This window comes from Echinops telfairi, unplaced genomic scaffold (assembly GCF_000313985.2).
Source record: "Echinops telfairi isolate 266 unplaced genomic scaffold, ASM31398v2 ScPeMD7_23;HRSCAF=83, whole genome shotgun sequence".
Taxonomy (NCBI): Eukaryota; Metazoa; Chordata; class Mammalia; order Afrosoricida; family Tenrecidae; genus Echinops; species Echinops telfairi.
Genome location: NW_022103920.1, coordinates 40789709 through 40813261, shown reverse-complemented (window position 1 = coordinate 40813261; position 23553 = coordinate 40789709). Strand labels below are relative to the sequence as shown.

Below are 23553 nucleotides of genomic sequence, written 5' to 3'. Positions count from 1 at the left end.
AGCAGCTTCTTTGTTACATCTTAGTCAACTTCTTTGAAATAAAGTCTAAATTGTGTAATGAGGATAGTTTAAGTTCCAATTTATATGGAAATCTTGGGTGCAAGGTGTCCTACCATTTCATGTTTATTTTCATTAGTAATTAAGCCAAAATTTCACTTTATTCTTTAAGTCATTCAAAATATACCCATTAAACTAATTTTAAGTAGTTACTGAGCACTGTGCAAGGCTCTTATAAAGGACAGAAAGATAACAGTAATGGCCCTTCCCTGAAGAAGATTGATTAGGCCCATTTATTTGTAGATTTAGAAATTTTTTTTTCTTCTTCATGGTTTTAACCTTTCTGCCTTTTGGAGACCATATTTCATCTTTCCAGTTCTTTGTTATCTTTACTTTTTGACAGCAGACTCCTTTTCTACTTTTTTCCTAATAGACTCTTCTACTTTAATTGCTTTTTCTTTTACCGCATTTTCTTTCTTTAGGATTTTATTTGGGGTTTGATTTTTAAATTTGTGTGTTTAATATTGTTGTTTACCAAATTTGTATTTGATGCTATATTTTCCCAGTCCTGCCCCCCCCCCCCCGTTAATGTGATATTTAGTTTTGCTTGTTGCTTTCACATGTGTTTACATTCATTTGTGTAATTACATGAGAAATAAATTTATCCTTGTAAGAATTGGCTTTTGTCTTGGTGGGAGTACCTTTGGCTTTAGGTGCCATATTAGTCAGAAGTACCTGTAATTTTATGTCATTTGAAAATAGCTCAATACTCCTATGTTCACTTGGTTTCTAGGTCTATTCTGGATAGCAGGTTTTGTGAAGACATTTATTCTTTCTTGGACCTCAGATTTACCAGACATCTCATGGTATTTCCTTTTATATTATATCTTTAATGGCTGACATTTATTCTCAATGTATTTTGTATGTGTTTTACTTGCCTGTTGGATGACCAGTTTTGAGGTTCACGTGGAAACTTTGTGTAGTAATTGTTGGATTGTGTTGAACTTATCTATTTTTCTTTATATATGCCTATGTTAAAAGTTGTTCTGTTTACTATATTGAGTCCTCTTCCCCTGCTCTTTTAAAGATACAATGATTAGATTATAATGGAATTTTTTTTTTTTAGTATCAACTGGAATTTTAATTATGGTGAGTTTTTTGGCTGTAGAGCTTTTGGGTATTAATGATTGTAGTGAAATATTCACCATTTTATGGTCTAAGTAAATAGGGTTTTTTGTTATCTGTGCTCTTGTGAGTAAATTACTGGGCTCTTCCCTGTTGAGTCAAATTTGGAGTCTAGTTCTGCTTTCGATGTGAAGCTGTATCTTTATCCTGGTGATAGGCTCTGCTTTTAGAGAGCTGCATTTGTGGAGAAGATGCCACTAGTTGTTTTTGAAGCACTCAGTTGTGTAGGTTGACACTTTTTTGGCTAATGAGGCCAGGGCTGCAGTTTCATTCCAGGCGCCCTAATTCATTCGCCAGACATTTGTAGACTGCACTGTGCAGTTTGGGCTGTAACCATACAAATATAAGCCATTATTCTAGGTAAGGCAAACCCTTCACTGATACTTAGAAACAGTTCAGTGTTTGTTGATGGTTGTGCATTAGTATGGGAAGGACTCGATATTAAATTCATACCCACACAGCTTATTTTAGATTTGAAATATTACTCTATCTACCTAAAACAATATGATTTCTTGATTTGTTTTCCAGTTTCTACTTCTAGTAAATTAACATGCAATAAATAGCTAAGAACATATACTGAACATATAAAACTTGTTATAATTTTAACCTAAAGAAAAGTTAAGTTGAAAAAAAAAAGCCCTTTGTTTACATGTTCCCAACAAGGAAGAGAATCTTTTTGAAAAATACTGCAATTAGTACGTGCTGTTAGGTCCAAGTCTTTAGCATTTTAAGGAAATACAGAGTGACATAACATTTAATGGGACAAACTTGCAGTTTTTGTAAATTGTTTGCATCTTGCCTTTTGGAAATTTTATAGCTTTATGAAAGTTAACAAGTCAGTAATTCTAATGTGGTCACAGTTAAGGCAGCTTTTTGCATTTTTTACCCTTCTGTAATTGTCTTTGGGGCAGCATTTTAATTTAGTGGAGCAGTGTGAAAACATGGCAAGTAGAGAACCATAATTAATTTATTTTTAAAAGCTACTAATTGATTCTCTTTGAGAGCTAGAGCTTCTCTCTCTGTGTGTGTGTGTGTGCGCGCGATATGAAATAAGAACAACTCCTGATAAGTTTTACATTCAATATTTCATTTTTTCCTCAGTTGTCCTATGAAGATAAATCCCCTTTGTATAAAAAATGAAACTGATGCTTAAAGAAGTTAAGATAGCTTGCATAACTCACATAACTAGTTAAGTGGTAGAGGCAAATCCAAAGCCTATACTTTTAACCTTAGGTGCAATTGATTCTTTTGTATATTTTTATTATAACAACTTGTAATTTAGTAACTCGATCTCTAGTTACACATGGCTTAAAAAAGTAAGGCAAGTTTTCTTTTAGTTTTCAAATCACTATCATTATCTTTTTTCCCTATTTTAGTATTTTTCCCCTTTAAGGTATTATTTCACAGCCTAACATTTATGAAATAAGTAAAAATCAATGTAAGAAATTCAAAACTTATTAATTAAAAAACACTGCTATTTAAGTATTTTAAGTGAAACATTACAGTGGCAGGGACAATTTTATAAGATTATATTTATTTTCTACAGAGAAGACTTCAAGTTGATGCTTTATAACCAATACTTGTTACAAGTGTTATGTAGTGAGTTTGGAATCTCTGGGTGTTGAATCAGTAAATGTTCAACTATTAGCAAAACCCACCCAGAGGTGCTTCAGAGACAGACTTGGTGATCGGCTGATGAAAGGTCACAGCCTTGACCATGGAGCATTTCTATTCAGTACACATGGGGTCACCATGAATCAGAATAGACTTGGTTGCAAATACAAGCAATAACAAAAGCAGTGAGTTTAAATGAGAAAAATTTATGTTGGAGCAGAATTTATTTTTGGTTTCTATGGTAAATTTACCTTTAAAAAAACCCTTAAAGTCTATTAGTTTGCTCTACTAATTAATTGTCCTTATTTCTAGCTCAAAAAAGCTACTGCTACCTGATTGATTCTGATTCATAGTGACTCTATAGGGCTTTTGGGGTTTTAATTTTTTTTTTTTTCCTCTACTTCCGGGAGGGTCATCAGCTCCCTCTGAGGCTGTAAATCTTTATGGGAGTGGATGTTTCATCTTGCTCTACAGAAGCAGCTGTTGAGTTTGAACCGCTGATCGTGAGGTTAGTAGTAATCTAATGCTTACTCGACAGCACTATCAGGGCTCCTTAATTGTCCTTAGGGAATGAAATCGAGAACTTCTTAAATGTCATTAATGCAGTAAGAAAAATGATAGCCACTGTAAAACTATTGACTTTATTACAAATAAAATCTTTTTCATCATCTATAGTTAGATATATCTATATGCATATATACAGATATATATGTATACAATAGAAGTGAATTTGGTTTAAATCCTGGTTTCGCCTCTTAAGTTGAGGAAGCTTTGTTACGTGATTTAACCTGTCTTGGCTGTGTTCCTTGAGGTAAAATGGAGATACCTATCTCAGAGTTATGAGGATTAAATGGAGCATATATGTAAAAAGCTTAGTACAGTGCTTAGTCTATAGTAAGTGTTCAGCATTTGTTAGATAGTATATTGTTAGATTACAGATTACTCACTGAATCAAGAAGGCTTATTTTTGACTACTAGTGTAATAAGACATTTCCATTTTATTTTTCAAAATGAATAATAATTTGTCAGATCTTCACTAAATAATATATCTTCTTAGTTCATCATTTGGCATCTTAAATTTATTGCCTAAGGAGGATTATGATTCAGAAACTTATAAATTTTTCTTTGGGTCATAGTCACATAATTTAATACTTAAAATAATAAATTGAAGAAATTCAAAATTATGTTGAGATTTTAATAAAGATTGTATTCTTTCTTGTTATATATGGTGTGGCTTTTGCTAGAACTCTGGAAATGTTTCTTAACTGCTTTGTTTCTTTTTTTTAAACAGGGTTTGTGGATGCACTTAGATGTTTGCAATATATAGTGTGGCTTTTGCTAGAGCTCTGAAGATGTTTCTTAACTCCTTTTTTTTTTTTAAACAGGGTTTGTGGATGCACTTAGATGTTTGCAATGAGCACTGTGGCTGGCATGCCCCAGTGTTTTGGATACCAATGCATAGGACTCCATAGTAATCGAATTTACCAGAGGCGAACGTCATGAGCATAGTCATCCCATTGGGGGTTGATACAGCAGAAACGTCATACTTGGAAATGGCTGCCGGCTCAGAGTAAGTCTTCATGTTAAAAAGTATTTTGGATAGGGAAAATCAAAATCAATTTTAGCATAACCCATTAACTTAATTTGTGCTACTATTCCATGTTTTAAACTCATTCCTAAAATAAAATACCAGAAACTTGAGATTTCTTAACCAAAATTACTTTTATAAATAACTGTTTTTAGACAAAATGCCTTTTTGTTTTTTGCCATTTGCTAATTGTTGGCATCATAAATCAAGATATAATAGGTTTTATTTATTTATATTAGTATTTGGGAGTTAATACATGTATCATTCCATAGCTCAATCACATCAAGCAGAATCTTTTTGTTTTTAATTGTAAGATCTACTGGCATCACTCAGTGGGATTGTCGTGTTTACCCTAGAAAAGTAATTTGGTTTCAAATTTAAATCTTTACTAATAAAAAAAAAATTGTAGTCCTCATTTAAAAGTGGGATTTGATTTTTTTAAAGAGTTAGTTGAAAAATATAATTCAGGCTATTTTTAAGCAAGAGAAAATTTTCTCTAGGGGTAGTTGCTGTGATAACTTTTACTGTTGTGGGGGACATTTTGGACTGACTCAATGAAAGGTTCTTACTTTATGTTGCAGACTTTGTTTCTGGTGATTATCTGAATAAATATAATTTTTGTTTTGAATGATCAGCCACTGAACACTAAGTTATTTCTGTAAAAATATTTGCTTGTTTATAATTGGAAATTACAAGGGGTTCAAGTGACAGTGCTGTAAGTTGAAGGATGGAAAGATTTGTATTAGGGGTAGGGGGAAGATTTGTTTATTTGTCCTCTGGTTCACTATATGGTGTATTGTGTTTAATGAGATTCTCTACCAGCCGCCAGAGAAATACTTAGTATCTACTTTAGTAAGAATAACATTTTGTTTCATTAGCTTAAACTTGTTAAGCAATTGTAAGCATTCCACAATCTGATTTAAAGGAAGCTGTCTTATTTAAAAATAACATTTTAACTATGTAACATTGATATTATGTAACATCAACAAAGATATAATATAACTAGATGTTGGTGAATAGAAACAGTTGTAGCCAACTGCTTATACTAGGAACTCTCTAAGATACTCTAAAAATTATGTTCTAGCCATTCTTAAATCTTAGCAGGAAGAATTTGCCAGCATAGCTCTTAAATATGAAAAACACCAATCCCAACTCATAGGTTAATATAACGAATGACTGATTTTCTCATTAGTATGTGGCATAATCCTTTGTACCTTAAAATATACAAAAATAAAATATTTTAAAGGAAAATTGAGTCTGGGCATAAATATAATTTTGAAACTGGATTAGCAAAATGATTGTCACTGTAATAATCAGGAGGCCACATTTCTTATCAGGAAGCTAGAGCTATCTGATTGTGGGGAGAAAAAGAGGGGGGTCCCCCACAAATCATCACAGGTCTTGAGATTTCTTAACCAAAATTACTTTTATAAATAACTGTTTTTAGACAAAATGCCTTATCTTCTTAAACTACTTTTTGTTTTTGCCATTTGCTAATTGTTGGCATCATAAATCAAGATATAATAGATTTTATTTATTTACATTAGTATTTGGGAGTTAATGCATGTATCATTCCATAGTTCAATCACGTCAAGCAGAATCTTTTTGTTTTTAATTGTAAGATATACTGGCATCACTCAGTGGGATTGTCATCACAGGCGCAATTGTACAGTGATAATAAGTAAAGGTTATAGTAAAGTCATAGAGAGCATGAGAGATAGAGGAGAGATTGGAATAAATGGAGTCAGACACTATTCTTGGTAGCATGCTCACCTCAGTCCCACGTGGTGGTCCTCGTGGTGGGAACCCGGCCACGAGAGCAGGAGAGACAGTCCGGGCGCGAGAGCAGGGGAGCCCCCAGGCCCAAGGACGGGGCGAGCCTTTACTTTATTGCTAACCAAGCGTTATATCTCTTTAGGGGGACATGCTTACAGGTAACCACACGTCACAGGAAGGGGCAGTACAATAGGCATACACATTGTAGGAAAGGGATCTATGATAGGCATGTGTAACAGGAAGGGGTTGAGCTAGGGGTGTGCCCATAGGAATGGGAAGGTCTAGTGGTATACATGTGACAAGATGGGCGGACCCTGTATTCATGATGGCAGCCTAACCTTGGTCATCCTTGGGCGGGTTTGACCTCTCTGGTGTCTCCTACAAGGAAACAGACAACTACTATCCTTATCAGAAGGGAATGGGCCCTACTTGTTGTGGAATAAACATGGTGTCTGCTTGGTCTAGATGGCTGATAGCTCTTAGGGAGAATGACCCCTAATCCACTCCTGATGACCTCCAAGTGTATAGTCATTCTCAAGCAGCTAAGTCTGGCATATATTTGGGGGAGAGAGCTTGAGAGAAATCCTTCTGTTTCCCATATCTGATTAAGTGCACATCATAAATGTAGGTTACTTCTAGAAGTAGACTTCTTCTTTTTTGAAGATTATTTAATTAGTAAGCTTGACTTTTTAGTTTCAGATTAATATTAAAATTGAGCAGATAGTGCAGAAAATTCATGTTCTTCCTCATACTTCCCCTTACTGTCTCCATTAGTATTACCATCTTACATAAAACTAAAAAACTTGCTGCCAAAACTCAATGTGACTCATAGCAACTCTATAGGACAGGATAGAACTGCCCTTATGGGTTTTCAAGGCTGTAACTATTTATGGAAGTAGAAAGCCTCACCTTTCTTTTCTCCCAAGGAACGGGTGGTGCTTTTAAACTTCTGACTGTGCAGTTAGCAGCCAGTTTTATAACCAGTAGTGGTATATTTAAGTAATGAAACAGTATTGATAAATTATCATTAGCCTAGAGTATACAGTTTGCCTGAAGCTTCCCACTTGGTGTAATAGAATTCTGTGGGTTTTGACAAAAGAATGATATCATGTATCAACTTGTATTATCACACAGAATAGTTCATCCTAAAAATCCTAGTTTAGAATGTTGTCATTAATTCAGTTTCCTAATAGATAAAGGTTTATTCAGATTATCTTTTTGTATATGGTTGTAAGATTTGGTAACTTGTGTTTTTCAAAGAATTGACCCTTTTCAATCAAGTTAGCAAATCTGGGGGCATATAGTTGGTCATAATAGGAGTAGCCTTCTCCCTAAATTTAATTATTTGTGACAAGATTTACAATCCAAAATGAAGCACTTTGGACCATTGTTTATATGCATTCACTGTGGACAATGCTTTGCTAGAAGTTAGGGTTAAAGAGGTGAAATATCAATTTTTACCCTTATTCTTTAATGGAATTCCAATCAGTGTGGACAGTTAAAACTCTAACTTAGCACTGTCCAATGGAAATATAAAGAAAAAAATTAAAACCCCCAACTCACTGCCATAGGATTGATTTCAACTCATAGCTACCTTGTAGAACACAGTAGAACTGCCCTTGTGGGCTTTAAATTTTTAGATTTTACAGAAAGTCTCTTCTTTCTCCCTTAGAGTGCCTGGTAGTTTTGAACTACTGACCCTGCAGCCCAACTTGTAATCCACTCACTATGTTCCTTAATAGAAATGTAATACAAGCTAATTAGGTAATTTTAAAAATTTTAATAACCACATTAAAAAGGTTAAAAACAGTGAAGTTTACTTTGATAATATAGTTTACTTAATTGAATATCTAAAATATTATTCTTTACCAGGGCAAGTCTAGAGTAGATAACAAGGTTCTTGGACTTTAGAGAAGAAACCAATATGTAGCCTTGGCTACTTATGAAAGCTATAAAAGTGAAATAATAGAAATCTATTATGTTCTGAGTCAGAAAGCTAAGAATATAGCTGTGAGGTAATTACTGTCATGCTAAAGTCATAGAGTGGGTAAGTAGCAGGGGGCCGTTGTAATGCCATTATTAGGCCTTTGTCAATTATAGCACTTTTATTGATAATCCTAATAAGAATGACACATAACTTTTTTTATAGTTACAGCACTAATAAATTCAATATAATAAATAACTATGCAACAAAGTCCCTGGGTGCAGCAAATGGTTATATTCCTGGCTATTAACCAATGGGTTGACCATTTGAACCCCCCTAAAGGCACTACTCGGAAGCAGTGGTGATCTGCTTCAGAAAGGTCACAGCCCTGAACATACCATCAAGTACAGTTCTACTCTGCAACAGATAGGCTCCCCATGCGTTGGAATGGCAACGGGGGCGGGGGCAGTCATTGGTCTTTGTGGAAGGGTAAGAAAACCTCCATCATCACTAGACAGAAAAGTTGAGCTAGAGTTTAGCTGCTTGTAATCATTTTATTTTAGCTAATAAATCTTATTTCTTTTATTCCCTTCTTTACCTTGGCCACCCAACTCTCTCAATTCCTAAACTGGTCACATAAGTAAAAACAGATAGGACATAAAAAGAAAGTAAGAAGGTGTATGAAGGAACTTCAAAAGTTTTGTAGAGCAATGGAATGAAAAGTTCATGGAATTTTTCCCACAAGCTTCTTGAAGCTCTTGCATTTACATGGGTAGTGTTATATTTCTTCTATCCCTGGCTTTATTATTATTATTTTTAATTAAGAAAAGACAAACTACTGTTCATATTAGAGACTAGAAGCATATTTCTTTTTAATAATGTTATCACCAAATATTCCTTATTATAATTAGAAACCAGTGCCAAGAGTTTTCACATATTTATGTATGTTTTTTAATAAATCATTTTATTGGAGACTCTTTCAGCTCCTTCTAATCCATATATCAGTTGTATCAAGCACATTTGGACATAATGTTGCCATCATCATTTTCAAAACATTTACTTTATCCTTGAACCCTTGGTATCAGTTCTTCTTTTTTCCCTCCTTCCCTCCCTCCTCCTCCCACCCTCATGACCCTTTGATAAATTATAAATTATTTTCATATCTTACACTGTCCACTGTGTCACTTCACCCATGTTTCTGTTGTTTACTCTTCTGGGGAGGGGGTGTTATACGTTGATCATTGCTATTGGTTCCCCCTTTCTCCCTCTTCTTCTCCCACCTTCCCCCTACTCTCATGATATCTCTACTCTCATTATGGTTCTGAGGGGTTTATCTGTCCTGGATTCCGAGAGCATGGAGAGCTCTCTTATCTCTACCAGTGTACATGCTCCCTCCGGTCTAGCAGATATGTAAGGTAGAACTAGGAACATGATAGTTGGGCGGGGGTGGGGGAGAGGAAGCATTAAAGAACTAGAGGAATGTTGTGTTTCCTTGGTGCTATACTGCACCCTGGCTGGCTCATCCCTTCTGTGAGGGATGTCCAATTATCTACAGATGGGCTTTGGTCTCCCCTCCGCCCACCCCCCACCCCATTTGCATCCATATGATTGCTTGCTGTGGGTCTTCTGATGCCTGATACGTGATCCTGTCAACATCTCGTGTTCACACAGGCTGGTGTGCTTCTTCCATGTGGGCTTTGTTTCTTTCCTACTAGATGGCTGCTTGTTTAACTTCAAGCCTTTAAGACCCCAGATGCTATATATGGCATCCAATATAGCTAATAGCCAGGCACCATCAGCTTTCTTCACCACATTTGCTTATGTACCCATTTTGACTTCAATGATCGGGTTGGGAAGTGAGCATCACAGAATGCCAGGTTATTACAACAAAGTATTCTTGTATTGAGGGAGGACTTTAGTAGAGCCTCAATGTCCATCTGCTACTTTGATACTTAGCATATAACTATATGTACATAGACCTATGTCCCTATCATTATATATTAATATATTTACATATATACATGCCTATATTTATGCCTCTATAAATGTCTTTTGCCTCCTAGTTCTTTCCTGTTTCCTTTTACTTTTGTCCCACTATTGTGTTTGACCTTCATTCGGCTCTCAGTAATTCCTCTTAGCTACATTGCATTTGATCAAACCCCACCAGGCGTTGTACACTCTCCTCGCATCCATTTTAGATCTCTTGTTCCCTTGTCCTTGGATTTGTTGGTTCACCCCTTCCTTCCCCCCCCCCCCCCCCCCCCCCCCTTCCCTGTCCCTGGAGAACTGTCGGCCCTGTAGTTTTCTCCTTTGGATTGTTTATCTTTCTATTTTATAAAGAATGACATGAAAAAAGCAAAACCAAAACCAAGGGCCTATAAATAGTTCCAGGTCTGTCTGCTGCCCCTTATGTATGTTTTCCGATCCAGTCTGATGAAGTGCCAAGCCCTGCCCTCCAAGTCTGGTGGTGTCTTTTTCGGTATTCCTTGGGGTCTTCATTGCTTTGCTCCCCTTGCTGCTCTGTTGCACTCCCTTTGTGTTTCACCCCGGTGGGTGAGGGTCAGACTGGTCACAATTCCTGCACTTTGTCTCCAGTGCCGTCCCCTGCAGTACTGGGGGCCAGTGAGGAGATATCATGTCTTGTGGTGGGGCCAGCCCAATGGTCCTCTCTGTGCCTTGAATGCTCTGAGCCAGGAGTATTGATCTTGGGGCTTGATGGGTTTAATGTTGTGTATTTTTTATGAGGTAGACAAATTAGTAAATGTGACATGAGTCAGGTAGAGGTGAATTATTTTGGAGGGGGTGCTGCTAGCACTATGCTGGCACAGAGTAAATGTCATATGAATGTTTGTTGACTAAGAGTACTGAAATAGACATTTGGGTTCCTTCATTTTCATTCTCTTTCTAATATTCTGTTGTTAGTTGCCATTGAGTCAACTCCCAAATACAACAGAACAAAATGTTGCCTGGTTCTGTACCACCTTCATGATCACTGATGTACTTGAGACCATTGTATATTTTGAGGGTCTTCCAATTTAAAGGGCTAATCTTTCAGCAATATATTGGACAACATTCTGTTGTGATCCATAGTACTTTTGTTGGCTAATTATTTGAAGCAGATTGCCAGGCCTTCCTAGCCAACCTTCATCTGGGAGTTCCCATGAAACTTGTTCCGTACGGGGGACCCTGTTCTCTGGAATACTTACTGGTGGCATAGTTTCCATCAGATGAGTGTGGAGTAACCCTGATCCCTTAAGCCACTTCATTGTTCTAGACATTACAATCTTCATTTGAAAAAAAGGTCTTGGATCGAAGAATTGACTCCGAATTTTCTGAGAGTCAATAAACTGTTACCCACCTGCATTTTGCTATAGTATTTGCTATTAAATGATTTCAGTGGCTCTGGAGCCACCTGCTGACAGATGTTATTAAATTTGTAGAAGAGTTGGTGGTGCTTTAATTCTGAATTTCTATAGTTGAAGATACTAAAATTTTTTATATGATGTTTTCAGATGATAAAATGCAAAATAAATAAATGTTTTCAGTTGATTTCTGTTAGCGCTTAACACTTGTGCTTATGATTTCTCCACCCTTAAGCCACTATCAAGAAACTAATGTTTTCTGCTGTTTTTAAAGTGGGTGTTAATTTTTTTTATCCTAATTTTTGAAGTATTTTCATTTAAATGTAATTTTTGTTTAATGTTCAAAAACCTGTTTAAAATACTCTCTCAGTATTGTTAAAATAATAGCTGTTAGTATTAGAACTGCTTTTTATAATAGTTGGTTTTTCCATTTGTTTCATATTTAATCATAAACAAATTTTCACTTGGCCGTACTGCATATACAGCTGTGTTTAGCCATCCTTGATGTAGTGTTCACTAAACAGCTCTCCTACTCCAATCCACCTTGCATGTTTGATCTACCAGGCAAATATTTTCTTAGTTCATGAAAGAAATTCAGCTGAGGGAAATTAACTTTTTTTTTCCTTAGGCCCATATAATTAGTCAAAAGTAGAGTTGAATTTGAGCTATAACTGCTTGGTTGGATGCAGAACAACACTGCTGCCCTACGGGTCGGAGTATTTGCTGTTAAGTGATTTTCAGTGTCTCTGGAGCCACCTGCTGACAGGATTCATGAAATGTTTTGGAGAGTTGGTGGGGCTTTAAAAATCTGAGTTTATATAATTGAAGAGATGAAATTAATTTGTGTATAATGCAGCTGGGTTTTTTAGATGTAATTAAATGCTACATGTGATAAACTTGAGGAACTTATTTGTCGTACCAAACCTGATAGCAGTTTTTTTATCAGGTACATGTAATCATAATTGTTTTTTTTTTTAAATAGTAGCATATAAGAAGGATGAAAGAAATGAAGAACTTTGGAAGGACTGCATTTTGAGAGCTCATAGAAGTTTTTTACTGATCCTTCATTGCTAGTTGCATGACAGCACTGTTTTAGAGTCTGGGAACTTCCCGCCACATTAGCTATCTGGACTTCACAGGAGCAGATCCACTACTACATTGTTCTAGGCTAGGACTGTGCTACTTTTAGTCTCCAGTACCTCTGAGGTACAGGAAATCAGACCCTAATAGAGTGCTTCTTTAACATTATTTCCCCTTTTTTATACCCCTAACAGGGTCAGAGGTGGGGTGGGGAAAGGGCTCAATTAAATCTTGGATTATCAGTTTTATCTATGCCTCTCATTCCTGCAATTACTTGGGCAATTACAACTTAAGAAGTAGACCTGTCTTTTTTAAGTAGCACTACCTTATATAGAAGTGACTGTACAGGCATAGCTCATTTTATTGTTTCACAGGCACTACCTTTTAATATACATATATGTATATATATACATACATATATATTTATACATACATACGTATTTGTAGCAGCCCTGTTTCAAGCAGATTCATTGGTGCCATTTTTCTAACACCATTTGCCCACTTCCTGCCTTTGTGACACATTTTGGTCATTCTCACAGTATTTATTTATTTTTTTTAATTAAATACTTTTATTTCTCACAGTATTTGAAACTTTTCACAATGCTGTTATATACTTACTAGACTACAGTGTAGTGTTGGCATTACTTTTATATGCAGGGGAAAACAAAATATCCATGTGTGTTTATTATGATACTCATTTTATTGTGGTGATTTGGAACCAAACCCACAATATCTCCTCTCACTGCCATCGAGTCAATGCTGATGCATAGCGACCCCCTGTGGGTTTCTGAGACCGTAACTGTTGACTGGAGTAGAAAGTCCAGTCTTTCTCCTGAGGAGCTGCTGGTGGTTTCCAACTGCGGATCATGCAAATCTAAGCCCAATTCATAACCACTAAACCACCATAGTTAGAACATTAACTAAATAATCAACTTTTCATACCAAAGGGAGAAAACTTTGGTGTTTATTCTATTCTTGCTTTGTTTAGTAGTGTTTGTATACCTGCTTGTTCTTGCTTGCTAGAAATTGGAAATGCATACTTCATATTCAAGTTGGGTTTATAGTGATTCAGTGTAACCTGAGTCCTGTTTATTTCATCACTACTTTCTGCTTCAGTGCATAGTTTGTCTCCATTGGCAGTCATGGAGTATACTGCTTGGTCTGTATTAATTTTTAAAAAATGATAGGGAAATTCTATATTTAAAGTTGGAATAGGACATTTACTTTGATTCAACAAAAGTTTTGTTATGACAAGGGATCTAGATAGAACATATCCTATCTATAAGTGGGTCATCTCCTATAAAAAGGCATTGTATTTCTACAAATAAGTATGTTAGTCCTTATGATCTTAAGTTAATGAAAGTCATTTGATGCAACTGTTTGTTTGTTTGCTTCAAACAGACCAGAATCTGTAGAAGCTAGCCCTGTGGTAGTTGAGAAATCCAACAGTTATCCCCACCAGTTATATACCAGCAGCTCGCATCATTCTCACAGTTACATTGGTTTGCCTTATGCGGTAAGTAGCAAACATTGCTCTGGAAGGTTTTTATTTTTCAAATCTCCAGGTTGAAAATAGTTGTGTGTGGTGTTATGCTTAAAAGTGCATACTTACCTGGCAGGGGAGATACCATGATCATGAAGGTGGTTTTCCCAGGGTGAGGGTCACTCATTGCACTCCGAATGTGCTGACTCCTGAGATTTCCCCAAATGTGGGAAACTCGACTGCATAATTTGTGGTGGTGGGGGACTGCATTTGTGCTAGCCCCTGATTTAAAAAAAAAAAGAAAAGTGCATATTTTTGAGACTATAAATTATTTATAGTTTAATTTTTTTATTGGCTATATGATGATTCATGGTATTACAATTCGTTAAGAAGTTATTGCAAGTATTATTATATTTTATGTTATTAATGGTTTGGTGTGATTATTCTTTACCCTTTTTATAAAGTCTGTAGGTAGATCTGTACTGTATTTGCTACCGTGAATTCTAAATTATCTTATTAATATTTATTGAACACTTATATGTGCCACACTTTGTACCATGCCTTTTTACATATATTATCTATTATCATTCTTCTAAAATAGCCTTATGAGATAGCTACAGTTATCTCTATTTTATGGGCGATAAGACAAAAATTAATCTTTGTTAACTTCCTTAATGTTGCAAAGCCTAGTATGCAACAGAAATTTGTTCTAATGGACCTTCAAACAAAGATATTTTGATTGCAGAACTGATATTATAAAGGTATAGGTATAAGAGATTTTTACTACTTTGACCAAGATAAAAATCAAATTTCTATTTTATATATAAGAAAGTGATTTACTTTATAGCAGTGGTATGTTTTGATGGTTGTATTTGTTATTCTTTAGCTTTCTTGTTCTTTTTTAAATCATTTTATTAGGGGCTTATACAACTCTTATCACAATCCATACATACATCTATTGTGTCAATCACATTTGTACATTTGTAACCATCATCATTCTCAAAACATTTTCTTTCTACTTGAGCCCTTGGTAATTCTTTAGCTTTTATATCCCTGATAATTTTCTTTTTAATCCTAATTCTTACAACTGGCACCCACTTTCACCTTTCTTGTGTGTAGTACAGATACACTCAACAAACATTCTCCTCTTTAGCAATTTCTGCTCATATAGTTCAGTGACATTGATTTCACTCTTCATATCAAACAGTCCTTATCCTGGCTATTCTACCATTAATGTATACCCAGTGCTCTCCCTTCTTCCCTCCCCTGTCCCAAACCCAAATCTACTGTTGTCAAGTTGATGCTGACTCATTGTGACCTTATATAGGGTTTCTGAGACTGTCAGTCCTTAAAGGAGCTAGTTTCATCTTTGTCTTCCACAGCGGCTGGTGGGTTTGAACTACTGACCATGAGGTCAGCAGCCCAATGCCTAAATTACAGTACCATCTAATAAGCTTCGGTTTATGTATATATGTTTATTTCCTGTAAGTGAAGGCATACAGTATTTGCCCTTTGGTGACTGACTGCAGTCAGCATAACATTTTCAGGATTCATTCATGCTGTGCCTACTTTCACCTTAAAGATGGAACTATGTGAGCTCAGGACTGTGAAGATGCCTTGTGTTTTTTGAGGTTAAAGTTTAGGTATGAAGGGGGTGACCAAGGATGTTCAGTAATAATGGCTTCATCAACCCATTATTTCAAAAGAATTAATGAAGAAATGGGTCGATTTCATGTCTATGAGTATTCAAATTAATGTCTGAATTTTAGTTGTTGTTGAATTCATATTCAAATTAAGTAATAATTGATATTTGTGTTCAATTATCCAGGACCATAATTATGGTGCTCGTCCTCCTCCAACACCTCCGGCTTCCCCTCCTCCATCAGTTCTTATTAGCAAAAATGAAGTAGGCATATTTACCACTCCTAATTTTGATGAAACTTCCAGTGCTACAACTATCAGCACATCTGAGGATGGGAGTTACGGTACTGATGTAACCAGGTGCATATGTGGTTTTACACATGATGATGGATACATGATCTGTTGTGACAAATGCAGGTAAAATATTTTACATCATTAGTTTATTTTTCTTGGATACTGCTAACCATTTTGATTGTTAATATTGGAAAAAATAATTTAAATCACCTTTGACGGAATTGAGGGCATTTTGTAAGGGGACATCTACTATTGATATAATTTATTTTCCTTAGAAAAAGCCCCACTATGGGATGGGAAGAAAGCCATTTTAAAGCTTATCAAATATCTCCATTATTCATTAATAATAGGCCCTCAGTTCTCAACTTGATTCATGTGCAAGCACATTGCTCTTTTCACTCAGTTCAGTAGTAATGTACAAGTAAATGTAGTAATAGACAAGATAGAAATGAGAGAATTGAGTCTTGTGTACTTGAGGGATTATTTGTGCTGTAGCGAGAACTGTGATTTTCCAATTTGGGGGAATTTACATTTTGATTGATGTTTGTTTGACTTGACTCTCTCACCTCCTTTTGACTTGAACCTTGCAGCACTCTGGAGTCTCCTTGAACCAGAACCACAGTCTCCCCTCCCCCAACCCTGGTTCAACCACCAAGAAAGGCCTCTTCCCCTAGAGAAGGTGTGAGTGGGACAGAGAGTGGGGTTTTGTTTTCTTTCTTTACTTTTTACTTACTTATTTTTGGTGGAAGGGTGTTGGGGAGGATGGAGAGGGAATAGTAGGGTTTCAGCCTGACAGTTCGTGAGTGCATTCCCTGCATAGGGTGAGGAAAAGAGAGTATTTAAGTAGAGCATTATGGAGTGTAAGAAAGCTTGATAGCTTATAGAATTTCCTGGGTCCTTATGGCATAGCTTCATTGCTTGATTTGAAGTAGCTGGTGTATATCCATATTGAATGTGAGTATAAAAGTACATCCCAAAGTAAAATATAAATGATATTAATTGTAATTTTGTTCCTGCCTTGTTTATAAAGTCATTAGGAGTTGGATAATATTGATAGAAACATATGATCAGTGTTAAATTTTTAAAAATTGATTTACCTTTGGCAAAAGTAGAATATTGGTTTTTTTAGAAAGTTGTATTACTCCTTTGAGTTTAATAATAAAAATACAATGTGAAAAAAAAATTACTATGTGTCACATTTTCAATTTTAAAAACAAATTCTCATTACCTGTGTATTACCATGAGTAATGTACCTTCATAAATTTACTTAGACTATAAATTTAAAAGTTAAAATAAAACTTTAGTGACACATTGCTTCCTTCATTATTTTTTAACTAGTGACTTATTAAAAAATGTTAATTTATAGTCAATCTTGTATAAAAGAACTTCCTATTAGTTGATCTTGTATAATATGATAAATTATTTGGCATTGTTTCTATTTTATTGATCTATACATTTGTAAAAATTTAGCTGCAATGATCTATGTTTAATATAGAATTATTTCTATTAGATAACAATGAAATAGTCCTTAGGACTTTATAACCAGCCACAAATTTTTAAAGGACCAGTATATAGTTTGTGGATTACTCAAGGTATTGGGTTTCTCAGCAACTGCTCTGTCTTTGGTATGAATTTTAACATTCATTTTTCCACTGCTTAATCTGTAGCATATTGCAAGGCTTAATCTTATTCCTCTATTCTTAATTTACATTGTCTTTATTTTCATGGCCTTACTGCCCATTCTAATCTTCAAGTCTGTTATCCACACTTTGATCATTTATTCATCTCCAGCTTTGTTTCTTTTATTGTCTATATAGCATCATTATTTACAGAATCAATCTGTTATTTCTAACCCTCTTTGCCAGCTGCCCTGCTTTTCATTTTCACTTTCCATTTTCCCACCTCTTTATATATCCCATTATTACTCTCCCTGTTTCTCCAGTTCTTTGCCCCAACATTCTGATTTACCTGTATCTCTCTACTTTGGGGCTGCCTTAATATTAACATTTGATCTCTGTTGGTAATTATCTGGACAACTCCAGAAGATTCTTGGCAATCATATTTTTAGTTAAGAAATAAAGAGCAATACATTAGTGGTTAACTTAGTAGTTACATGTTAAAAGAGGCTAAATTATGTGAAGAATAATAGCTAAGACTATTTTTGATAATAGGTATATGAGGAGGCTCCTAAAAGTTGGTGCAAATTTGTTCTTTTTTAATTACGTTTTCCATAAACTTTTTGAAACTCTTGTATAAATCGACTTAAGACAAAGTAAAGTGTTGGCGATAAAGTATAATCACAATAGCTAGTTGAAAAATCTACCTCAATCTGATTCATATGTTCCATTTTAAAAGATTAGAGGACAGAATTTTGTTTTTGTTTTTTTAGAGGACAGAATTATTTTAATCTGTCCTCATAGAATGGTTTCTTGGATTCTTTAAAGTTCATTTTGCCTGCCATAATTCTGGTTGTGCCCTTCCTTAACTCAGGTCTAGCATGTTGGAGAAGGAGCCATAGTGTTGCCAATGATTAGGCTACTCGTGAGAAAATGGCCACCTACGGAATCTGTAGGAGAAAGAGCTGGAGATCAGCTCTTGGAAAGATTATAGCCTCGAAAATCCCATTTGGGCAGTCTTTCTCTGGCAGCAGCTTCGAAAATCCCATTTGGGCAGTCTTTCTCTGGCAGCAGCTAACAATGAATGTTGGAACACCTGCCAGTTGGACTATCTGCCTCTAGTTTCTTGAACTCTTCTGAAGTAAAACCGTATGTCATTGAGCACCTCAAGTTGTCATCCATTGCAGGTTGAAGAAAAGTACACACATCCTGACCTTCCAAGTACTGTATAATCAGACTGCAATTTACTAATCCAGTTTTACTCCTCTCTGTTTCTCAAAATGTACATTCTTATTCGTATATAGTGACCTTCTGGTTGTTGCTCATTGTATCTAATTAAAAAGATTGCTACAAAGATGTCTTGTCTTCCTAATTTCCTGAATGTGAGATTCTATTTAAATTCATTATTCTTCAGGGCACTTTTTTCATTAACTCCAAGCAGTGATTGGAGTTAAATAGTTTCACTTTTGATAGTTATTAGTCGACTGCAAGGGAATTTTTTGAGGGAGCATATCTCTTTTAAGCCTTGTAGTTTCTTATATTTGTATCATATGTCTTTAAAATGGTATTTTATTTAGAGGTTTCTAATATACAAACATGCACATACATATGTGTGTGTATCCTATTCTTGTCCACTTGTTTCTGCTTCAGTTTTATCTTCTAGATTTATATTTAAATAAATTCCTCACAGCACCATATAGAATGCTAAGCTAAAAATTGGCACTTACTAAGTGGTAGTTAGTTGGAAATTCAAATCTTAATTTCAGGATGATTTTGAATAATTTATATGTTCTGTTTTATTTTTTTCCCTTAAGTGTTTGGCAACATATTGACTGCATGGGGATTGACAGGCAGCATATTCCTGATACATATCTTTGTGAACGTTGTCAGCCTAGGTGAGTTGCACGTAGCTGATAATATTGCTTATAATTTTACTGAAGTAATTTTTAGTTAACAGAAATTTTACTTATGTATTCTAGGAATTGGCAAATTCAGTTTTCATTGACTCAATATTCTAAGCTAAACCTTTTTATTTTATATTGTCTTATATTCTAGCATGCCTAAAATTGGGAAGACTCCATTGATAAAATACCATGGTTTACTGATCAGGCTATTTACTTATTGCCCTTCTTCCCACTAGGATTACACTCTTAAAAAAACTGTTATTAGAAGCACGCTTTTCAAGGTTTAAATCTTTTGGTTATGGACATTTCAAACCTATGTTAAAGTAAAATAGTGTTGTGAACCACATGTTTCTATTCACTCTGGTTCCCAACAGTTTTCATCAACCCATGATATGTATGTATTACAGTTGTTTGACCCTTCACCTTTTGAAGGACATTTGGACTATTTTCATTTGAAGGACGTTTGTGCTATTACAAATAAAAGTATTATAAACATTCATGTATAGGTTTGTGTGAATAGTAGTAGTCTTTTAACTGGGATAAATACCCAAGAATGTAGTTGCTGGATTGTATAAATGCATGTTTAGTTGTTTGTTAGGGTTTTTTTTACATCCCTCCCTACCTCTGAGTCACATGTTTAGTTTTATGAAAAATTGCTACACTCTTTTCCGAAGTGGCTATACCATTTTCCATTCCCACCAACAATGTACAGGTGATTCAATTATTTATTTTCTTAAAGGATTGCCTTTAAAATTTTGTTACTTTATAACTGTTGTGCCATTTAAAAGTCAAATATATAAGACAAGATATATTTCGATAAGTCTAGCTTCTATCCCTGTCCCTTCTACCCTATCTCTAGAAGTAACTACCTTAAAAAATTGGTTTTAGCTTCCATTGTTTGGTTTTCATAACAAGTTCTGTACTTATGTATTTGTATTTCCCTCATTACAGAGTTTTCACCATATTCCTTTTTTCTCTTAAAAGTATATGCTTGAACATCACTTCATAACAATATATGGAGACATGCCTTATTTCTTTCTATATCTATAGGGACTTTGTATGTATAAATGTGCTGTATATTGCCAAATTACCCTCCAGCAGGAGCTGTGCAACTTTGAATTCCTACCAATAATGAATGAGCTTGCCTGTTTCCCCAAACTTCACAATAGCATGCTTGATAGACTTGAATTCTTGTCAGTCTAGTTAGATATGAAATGGTGATAGCAGTGTACTTATCTATTGCCTTTCTCTTATTATTAATGAGTTTTTCTATGTGACTTTTTTTCATTTTGTGATTAGTTATTAGCTTTGTGCCAGATAATTTTTTTCTTTTTTTTAATTAAATAATCATTTTATTAGGGGCTCATACAACTCATCACAGTCCGTACATACATCATTTGTGTCCAGCACATTAGTACATATGTTGACTTCATCATTCTCACAACACCCGCTTTCCACTTCAGCCCTTGATGTCAGCTCCTCCATTTTTTCCCCCTCCATCCCTGCTCCCCCCTCCCCCTTGTGCCAGATAATGTTTGATGAGATAAATACCTGTTAATGGATTCGGTGAGTTAAAAATTGACCATTAAGAAAACAGTTGCCCAAAACAAAACACAACTATAGAGTTCTATGATAACTAGCATACTCTTCTGTGTTGCTAAGATCGTTCCCTATCCTACTAGGCATTACGGCAAGTCCGTTATCACATTTTAGGTATTTCCACTAGAGATCTTTCTTATTCTTCTAAGAATAATATTTAGTGTTATTTGATCTCTAATAAGTTTATACAGTGAAAAGTTGGGAAAAGAAAGAACAAGTTTTTCTTTTATAGTTAGTTTATAAGGGTGTTGGGAGAGTTTAATATGACATTTACTTAAATGCTAAATGTTTTGTAGTATTTCCAAAGTGGAAATAATTTGAAACAAGTGGTTATACCACCATAGATTCTAAATAAATGTTATATATTTATTGTACAAATTTTAATTATATTGCTGAAATTGAGATTATTTTAAAACTTTTTCTCCTTTAAATGTAGCATTTAAAGCAATTAAATTGCTAGGCTCCTTGATAAATTTAAAAGTGTCTTTTAACAGTGAAAAGAAGTCACTGACATCTACTGTTAATTATACTAGATCATATGTACCCTGTGAGACAAAGGGTAGTTGTAGTGCATATATATGTTATATTGTTGGGTTTTCACACTTAAAATTAAAGAAATAATGCATTTGTTACATTTAAAGCAGATCTGTTTCATATCTAAATTAATGAAAGTTTGGTAAGTAATCATGTTAATATTTTATTTTAGGAGTTTGGATAAAGAGAGAGCAGTGCTACTACAACGCCGGAAAAGGGAAAATATGTCAGGTAGGTATAAAGGATGTGCACTAGATTAAGAGTCATGTGATTGATGAGTAAATTGCCTGTTATTACATATACATGCCTTACTGATGAGTGTTGATTGCACACATCTTTGGTTTAGAATTTAAATATTTTTGTTTTTTATATTATGTTATATTATAGAATAAGGAAAATAAGGAAAATAAACATTTTAAAATCACCTTAAACATTTAAAAATAATTTTCTTACACATAGTTAACCCATGAGCTGAAAGAAATAACTATTCATTCTTCAGAAAGATGACTATCTATTAGTTGGTAATGTGGAACAGTGTTTCTTTCATTGTTAGAAACTGAGTTTAGGAGTTTGACATGTGCCCTAATTTTCACTTTGACTTAATACTTTGCCTGTAACATGAATTTTGAACAGTTTTAATTTAATCAACCATTGCTCCTCGATGGGTTATTTCTAGATTTTCTTTGGGTCTTTGTCTTTGGTATTAGATAGTTCTTTCAATAGAACCTTACTGAGTTTTTGCCATTTTATCTTATAAATGATCATACAGTAAATGTATATGTAATTTTGCTAGATACTTCTCAATTTCCTTTTGTAAAGAATGCTGAATTTCTGCTGGTAAGATACAAGTGTCTCACGTGTCTCACTTGTCTCACCACCCGAGTATGGCATTAAGAATTTTTATGCCTTTCCTAGTTCAATGGGTAACAAATTATAGTTATGGTTTTTATTTAAACTACACTTGCTGTGAATGTGATGAGTGGAGAAATGAAAGCATGTTTTTCTTCCCCCTGGAAAGATGGAGATCCAGTCCACGATCCAGTTATGTGGAATGCTATCTCAGTGCTTGAAATAGAGTCTTACATATGTATTAATGTTTAATTTGCCTTTGAAGATGGTGATACCAGTGCAACTGAGAGTGGTGACGAGGTTCCTGTGGAATTATATACTGCATATCAACATACTCCAACATCGATTACTTTCACTGCTTCAAGAGTTTCCAAGGTTAATGATAAAAGAAGGAAAAAAAGTGGGGAGAAAGAACAAAATATTTCAAGATGTAAAAAAGTAAGTTTCTGCTATTCAAAAATTTGAGTAGTTGGGAAGTAAAGAGTTTTACCAAAAAGGCAGGTAGGTGCTTTGTAGGAAAAGGGGAGAATATTAGTGGCAGGATGTAGCAAAGACTTCTGTTTTTAATTTTAAACAATTATTAAAATTGTTATGTACTTTAAAGATTAAAGTAGAATAGAAAACTTATGCAAACTGCCTTGAAATCTTTACTCAAATGGGGCTATTTATATAAATATAAAATAAAATAGAACAAAAGGACTGTTTTAGAAAACAGAAGTAATAGTCCTAAATAATGTAGTCACTTATGAACAAGTAAGGAAACAGATGTACATCCAGTGATTACAAGGAGTTTTTAGATAACTTTAGAGTGTCTAGGATCCCTAGTGTCCAGTGAATAGAGCACTCAGCTGCTAACTATAAAGCTCCTCAGGAGAAAAATGTATAATCAGCTTCTTAAAGATTAACAGCCAGGGAAACACTCTGGGGGCTCTTCTACTTTGTCCTATTGGGTCACTAAGAGTGGGAATTAACTCAGTCGCAATGGGTTTGGTTCACTTTGAATATCTAAACATTTTAATTGTTGAATTTTGACGATGTGAGGTCAGTGAGTCAAAGCCACCGGCTGCTCTGCAAAAGGAAGATGAATCTAATCTACTCCCATAAAAA

The 23553-nt window shown here is 34.8% G+C and overlaps 1 protein-coding gene and 1 non-coding gene across 5 annotated transcripts in view; both read left to right on the top strand.

Annotated features, from left to right (window-relative positions):
- The window catches only part of KMT2E (lysine methyltransferase 2E (inactive)), an 85343-nt gene that overhangs the window by 21185 nt on the left and 40605 nt on the right, over positions 1-23553 (top strand). For 2 of the 4 annotated variants that reach the window (XM_045289016.1, XM_004702601.4), the window contains exons 2-8: positions 791-863; positions 4182-4366; positions 13928-14042; positions 15838-16067; positions 19375-19455; positions 21770-21828; positions 22712-22884. In XM_045289016.1, the coding sequence (XP_045144951.1) occupies positions 4296-4366; positions 13928-14042; positions 15838-16067; positions 19375-19455; positions 21770-21828; positions 22712-22884 (729 nt within the window). In that variant the 5' untranslated portion in view covers positions 791-863; positions 4182-4295. Of the gene's footprint in view, positions 1-790; positions 864-4181; positions 4367-13927; positions 14043-15837; positions 16068-16534; positions 16624-19374; positions 19456-21769; positions 21829-22711; positions 22885-23553 lie in introns of those variants that run through there. The other 2 variants (XM_045289015.1, XM_045289017.1) reach the window with 2 other exon arrangements.
- Positions 14131-14294, top strand: LOC115869327. The gene has a single exon (XR_004046135.1). It is a non-coding gene; the product is annotated as a U1 spliceosomal RNA (small nuclear RNA).